We start from the raw sequence: 6,776 nt of genomic DNA, 5'->3' as shown, positions 1-6,776 counted from the left end.
CACTTCGGAACCGATTCTTTGATGGTCCACTGGCTACTAGCTATGGTACTCTACTCCTAGCATAGCAAGGCAGATGCTCCATTACTGTTCCGTAGAAAATTCAAACAGGCAAAGTACACAATTCAGGAGAAAGCAACCAAGAGTCTCAAGCTTGGCCTTCATTTACTCGTGCAGATCGATGTGGATGTGATTACACGAAAGAATGTTGGGTTGACCACGGCTAAGCATCAGTATTAAGCATAAGCACGGCTACCTAACGTGTAAAATGCCACTCCTTTTTTTTAATGTATTTCCAAAGAAAGCTCTAGTCACGGCTCTCGTGCGCATTCCATGCCCCGTTTCGCGGCGCGCATCTAGCCAATAATCTTAACTGACCAGACCAGCAGGAGTTACTGAGCCAGAGCATGTTTCAACCGCATCGCCCGACGACGAAGACGAATAAAAACGTACAGGGATCCAGGAAGAACGAGCCGATCGAGTTTCTTCCGTGCAATGATGGGCTCTGGAGACCGGCCAGAAAGACAAAAAAAATGAGGTAAAAAAAACAAAGAGACCGTCGCCGTCGATGGTGACGTCTCTTGGTGATGCATCTACCTAAGATACCTAGCACTACTGACATCATGTGAGGAAGACACACGCACTGGCTCGAGACCCTTTGCTTTTGTTCGAGCTGCACATCAGCTGTGAGCCCATCCTACCCAGCTTGCTAGCTACTCCCTCTCTCTCTCTCCCTGAACTCTATAAATCGCACCAACTCTTCCCCCATATGCAGGCAGACTACCTCTCCCGCTCTATTTGGCCTTGCTAACTCGGCCTCAACTCGCAGTAGCCTCTCAGCTTCTCTCGTTGCATTAATCGACAGAGGCAACTGGTGAGGAGAGCGAGGAAGTAAGGAAATGGTTAGCACTTCTTCTTCTAGCTCTAGCTCCATCCACTTTTTTGTGGCTGTATAGCCAAGATTCACTTTTGTCTCTTGCTTTCGTCTTTCTGAAGAATCTTTAGTTTGTCGAAACAAAGAGTATCGATCTTACTCGATGTATATATATGGTTAATTGCAGTCTGCGAACGACGGAGACATGAAGATGAGAGTGATCGTCATGGACAGCGAGGCCGAGAGGAGCGCTGCGAAGGAGAAGCTCTGCGAGTACACCCTCGACGGCTCCGTCGACATCAAGGGCCGACCGGCGGTGAAGGGCAAGTCCGGAGGATGGCTAGCCGGAGGCCTTATTCTTGGTAATAAAATTGTCTGCTGATATATATCACACCATCGATCTCGTCCTCTCCCACAAAAAATGCTCTAGCAGAAAGGAAAAAGGAAAGATTCGATCGATCACCAGGCCCTTTTTTCCGGTTAATTTTACGGTGTGCTATAGGTACGTGGTATATATATGTGCAAGTCGATCGATCAGGAGTGACGTTGCGCCCTTGAAGTGGCGGGTAGACACCCGGTCTTTTGCGGAATTCTGCATGCTGAGGTGACATCGGCCATGCAGCTCCCAGAAGTGGGGATTCCTTGTCACGGGGGAGGCTCCTTGCGCGCACTACCAGTGCTAAACTTAAGAGCATCACTACGGGACAACAAACATGTCATCCATATACGATCGATCGGTCGATCTAGAGCGGTTCGATCGATTTGTACGTACTTCTGTAGGGGCCAGCCGGTATTTGTACATACGTACTTATTGAGCTGCCATATGTACAATGAAGCGTTAATTATTTTTTGGAACTAAAAGCGACACGCTTTGGTTGAGGGGAAGCGTCGAAAGCGATATCGGTCAGTTCTACGACGACATTGCTTTGAGGGGAAGCGTCGAAAGCAGTTTCTTTTTCCTGATATACATATGGTTTACTGTTGCATGCGAGCTACATAAGCTTGTCTGACGATCGCTTTTGTTAGCACTGTGTCAGTGTGTATGTGGTGTCGTTGTGTGGTTAGCTATGGGCACCGAACTGACCATGTAGCTTGCCGGTGGTGATTTGATCTCTTTGCAGTGAACCAGGGCCTGGCGACGATGGCCTTCTTCGGCGTGAACGTGAACCTGGTGCTGTTCCTGACGAGGGTGGTGCAGCAGAGCAACGGCGACGCGGCAAACAACGTGAGCAAGTGGACGGGGACGGTGTACATGTTCTCCCTCATCGGCGCCTTCCTCAGCGACTCCTACTGGGGCCGCTACAAGACCTGCGCCATTTTCCAGGCCATCTTCGTCCTCGTAAGTACTGAATTTTACCACATCGTATGTACGCGAACACGTACGTGTCTGGGCTAAAAAAATGATCGATATGATGTTACCGTGCCAACACGAACCAACACAGAAGGATATGCGTGCGGATCCAACAGACAGTGGTACGTAGATAGAGCCATCTATAGGGGACCGAAGTACTGAAGTTATGTACTAGACACTAGCAGTGCTAGACGTTAACCATTTTGTTCGAGTATGCAAAAGTTGATCTGAATGAAGTGGACGGTCTGGCCGGGGGCGATCGATCATCATCGATGGGCACAACTTAACAACAGATGGCTGTCCCGATCGATGCACATCATCAGAGAGCTAGACTGCACGTACGGCTGACCTGTAGCGCAACTTTTGTTCATTTCCAGGGGCTGGCGCTGCTGTCGCTCTCGTCGCGGCTCTACCTGATCCGGCCGTTCGGGTGCGGCACGCAGGGCACGCCGTGCGCGCCGCACTCGGGCGCGGAGATGGGGATCTTCTACATCGCGCTCTACATGATCGCCTTCGGCAACGGCGGGTACCAGCCCAACATCGCCACCTTCGGCGCCGACCAGTTCGACGAGGAGGACCCGGCCGAGGCGCACTCCAAGGTCTCCTTCTTCAGCTACTTCTACCTGGCGCTCAACCTGGGATCACTCTTCTCCAACACCTTCCTCAGCTACATCCAGGACAAGGGCAACTGGGTGCTCGGCTTCTGGGCCTCCACCGCCGCCGCGGCCACCGCCTTGCTGCTCTTCCTCAGCGGGACACCGCAGTACCGCCACGCCCAGCCCTGCGGCAACCCGATCGGCAGCATCTGTCAGGTCGCCTCCGCCGCTTGCAGGAACTGGAAGTCCGGCGTGTCGCCCGACCATGAGGTCCTCTACGAGGGCGACGACGGCAGCAAGGCGGATTCTGGCGGCAGGAAGCTTCTGCACACCGAAGGCTTCAGGTGCGTACAGACGTGTCAAATTAAGTGTCTCAATGAAGTACCCACCACACAATTAATTCGCGGATGGAACGACTGTCGTAAACTGATCAGAGCACACGCACCAATCACAGGTTCTTGGACCGAGCGGCACTCACGAAAGCTAGCGACTCCAACACCAAGCTGGGCGGCGCGTGCCCGGGGCCGCGCGACCAGTGGAAGCTGTGCACGGTGACGCAGGTGGAGCAAGTGAAGAGCATCCTGCGGCTGCTCCCCATCTGGCTCTGCACCATCCTCTACTCCGTCGTCTTCACCCAGATGGCGTCGCTCTTCGTCGTGCAGGGTGCCGCGATGCGCCGAACCACCATGTTCCCGGGCTTCTACGTGCCGGCATCCAGCATGTCGGCCTTCGACATCCTCACCGTGGCGACCACCATCTTCCTGTACCGGCGGGCCATCTGCCCGTTCCTGGCACGCCTCACGGGCCGGCCCACCGGGCCGACGGAGCTGCAGAGGATGGGCCTGGGCCTGGTCCTCGGCGCCATGGCCATGGCCACCGCCGGCACGGTGGAGCACTTCAGGAAGGCCGGCGCCACCGGCACGGCGGCCAACAGCAGCGACCTGCACATCATCTGGCAGGTGCCGCAGTACGCGCTGATCGGGGTGTCGGAGGTGATGATGTACGTGGGGCAGCTGGAGTTCTTCAACGGGGAGATGCCCGACGGGTTCAAGAGCTTCGGGAGCGCGCTGTGCATGATGTCCATGTCGCTGGGGAACTACTTCAGCGACGTCATCCTGACCGCGGTCACCAGGGCCACCGCCGTGGATGGGCGGCCGGGATGGGTACCCGACGACCTCAACGAGGGGCACCTCAACAAGTTCTACTTTCTGCTCGCCATACTGGCCGTCGCGGACTTCGCCGTGTACCTCGTGTTCGCAAGCCGGTACAGGAGGAGCGGCAACAAGGTGGACGGAAGGAGCGACGATGACGAGGAGGAAGGGAGCGTCCATGGCCAGGTGGCGTACGCCGCATGACTCGGCTTGCGGTCTCCGGCCCGATCGACGGCTGACTGGTGTTTGGAGTTGTGGTTCTTGAGATGGAGACTTGAGGAGCATTGTTGGTTCAGCGCGACGAGTCTTTCGTTGATGATAGGACATGCATGGGGTGGGAATGGGATGGTGGTGCGTGGCTCGTACGACTAAAGAATAAGCATGCTATAGATGTATAACAACGACTCTGTCATGCGTATGCCTGTTGTCTATTGTGTTGTTGCTGTTCGCATTTTTGGCCAATGTAACGCGGCACGGCTGTTACTGACCACTTATTTTCCTGCTGTATATTGCTGACTTGTATGTCTGCTACCATCTCGTTTGTAATGATAACTGTTCTTCGTTCCTGCTGCTGGCTTATTCATTTGGAGACAGTTCCTGCTGTGGCTTGTCCGTTTCAGTTTGCAACAGACATCTCTGTTTAATTACAACATGCCCGAAATAAGAAGTCAATATATTCACCCCTTATTATTATTTTGGGCAGATAGAGATTATATTAATTAGGAATAATGTTCTTACAATCAATGAATCAAACGCAAGAAGCTAAACAATGGATGGTGGTGACTCAACTCCCAAAACCATGCCCTTTTATGAAGAAAAAAAACTAGATGATCCCACCTTGTGAGATTTTTCATAAAATAACTTTAAGCGATTAGATATTCCACCTTTCATCTGAATTGGCTGAGGTTGGTAGTTTTCAAGTTTTCACTAAGTATAGGTTTTTACATGATGCGTCGGCGGCTTTCTTGATGTGGCGGTCTTAAAAAGAGACCAGTGTCTATTTTTTTTCAACATTGTTCTTTCCTACAAGGAAAGTGCAAGACGATTGATAGAAAGTACAGTCTACAATCATCAACAAATCAATATGAAACTTTTTTGACTGGAATGCAATATAAAACTTTTATAGAAATGTGCAATCGAGGGCATAAATTTCTAAACCTAAAGTTGTACAGAAATTTTAAAATGCGTGACTCATAAATTTTTGACTATTTTTTTATCAAAGTTTAGAATCCTTAATTAAATATAAAACATATCTTTCATTTGAGCGAAAATAAATAAAAATTTCTCAATCAATTAAAAACAGCTGCTCGTGCAAAAGAAAAAGAAAAATCCGCTTGTAAACTGGGCACATGGGCCGATTGCCTATTGGATAAGGCGGCATTCAGCTGGTTATCCCCATTCCTCTGGTTCGTTCGTCCGGCTTCTCCCAACGCTCGTATGGCCGCCGTCCACCCCACCACGGCCGCCCTCCCCACGCGCCAGTCCCTTCTCTCCTTTCCCCGGCCGTCGACCCTCTCTTGGTCCGCCTCCATCACCCAGCACCGCGCCCCCCTCTCTCCACGGCTCGCGCTCTCGCCGCCACCCGCTGCCAATCGGCGGTCCTTCGTGGTGCGCGCGGCGTGGACGCGGCGGTCGCGCGGCGAGCTCGAGAAGAACCCGAATCGCAAGTCGTGGAAGCAGCGCACGGACATGTACATGCGCCCGTTCCTGCTCAACGTCTTCTTCTCCAAGCGCTTCGTCCACGCCAAGGTCATGCACAGGGGCACCAGCAAGGTAATCGCTGTCGCCACCACCAACGCCAAGGACCTGAGGAACACGCTCCCGTCCCTCGTTGACGAAAACGCCTGCAGGACCATCGGCCGTCTCATAGCCGAGAGGTCCATGGACGCCGATGTCTTCGCCATGGCATACGAGCCCAAGAAGAACGAGAGGGTCGAGGGGAAGCTCGGGATTGTCATTGACACCATTAAGGAGTATGGCATCATCTTTGCCTAGGCAAGTTCCAGGGTAGTAGCAGAGATAGCTGTTGTGCTGTACTTCGACAGTTTGATGCATGTATCCTTTTTTTTTTCATTTTATCTTAAATTGATAATGCTGTAGTATTTAGCTTATTGTGATGTTTGTCTTTTCATATTGTTACTGCGATGTTTTTTTACTTGCAAAAATTTCTTAGGATATCCTTTATTAGATCGTCCAGTGAGTAATCTTATTCAGCAAGGTTCATTCATACGCCATAACACCTGGTCAGTTCACTAAATGTACATTTGCCGGAGCTAATCAATTTTTTCACATCAAATGTAGATACGGAGAGTTACTGATAAAATCAAAAATATTATGCGCAAGTTTTTTATCTGACAAAATTAGGAGCAAAGATCTGATTTGCTGATTGTAAGTACAAGGAGCATGTGGATTTGCAAGGAAATCATATCTGATATAAGTGATGGCTCAGTGGAGATGTATGGGTTTCAACGTCAGTTGGTTATCAGGTAACTGATGAATGGTTTCCAGGAGCTGTGGCATGTTCCTCAAATGAGAACTGAATGGTCCAGACGTTGAGAGTCTTACTGCTTGGTAGCTATGTTTATCTGTTGGTTTGCTGAAGTTTTGTCACTCATATTGTTCATCAAAATTATGTCTGGAACTGGAAGAGAGCTGGTGAATGGAATGATAGTGTAAATGTAGTTGCTACTTGTCAAAGGCAATGGTAAAACCCTGTTTTTTGGGGACTAATGAGAACACCTTACCTTGTTAGTACTTTTCACTGCCTATGGTTTATCAATGTACTCTAGAAAAGAGTGTTAATATTC

The 6,776-nt window shown here is 50.6% G+C and overlaps 2 protein-coding genes across 2 annotated transcripts; both read left to right on the top strand.

The window, feature by feature from the left end:
* Nucleotides 1-739: 739 nt before the first annotated feature.
* Nucleotides 740-4,539, top strand: LOC100831352 (protein NRT1/ PTR FAMILY 7.2). The gene is made up of 5 exons (XM_010237536.3): nt 740-899; nt 1,059-1,233; nt 1,993-2,210; nt 2,600-3,162; nt 3,273-4,539. Exons 1-5 carry the CDS (start codon nt 897-899, stop codon nt 4,171-4,173), a joined length of 1,860 nt encoding a protein of 619 aa, XP_010235838.1. The 5' UTR covers nt 740-896; the 3' UTR covers nt 4,174-4,539.
* Nucleotides 4,540-5,322: 783 nt separating this feature from the next.
* Nucleotides 5,323-6,776, top strand: LOC100829705 (50S ribosomal protein L18). Its single transcript, XM_003570082.4, has 2 exons — nt 5,323-5,964; nt 6,271-6,776. Exon 1 carries the CDS (start codon nt 5,407-5,409, stop codon nt 5,962-5,964), a length of 558 nt encoding a protein of 185 aa, XP_003570130.1. The 5' UTR covers nt 5,323-5,406; the 3' UTR covers nt 6,271-6,776.

The sequence above is a fragment of the Brachypodium distachyon genome, chromosome 3 (assembly GCF_000005505.3).
Source record: "Brachypodium distachyon strain Bd21 chromosome 3, Brachypodium_distachyon_v3.0, whole genome shotgun sequence".
Taxonomy (NCBI): domain Eukaryota; kingdom Viridiplantae; phylum Streptophyta; class Magnoliopsida; order Poales; family Poaceae; genus Brachypodium; species Brachypodium distachyon.
Note: the sequence above shows the minus strand (reverse complement) of the source record. Positions and strands in the feature narration are given on the sequence as shown.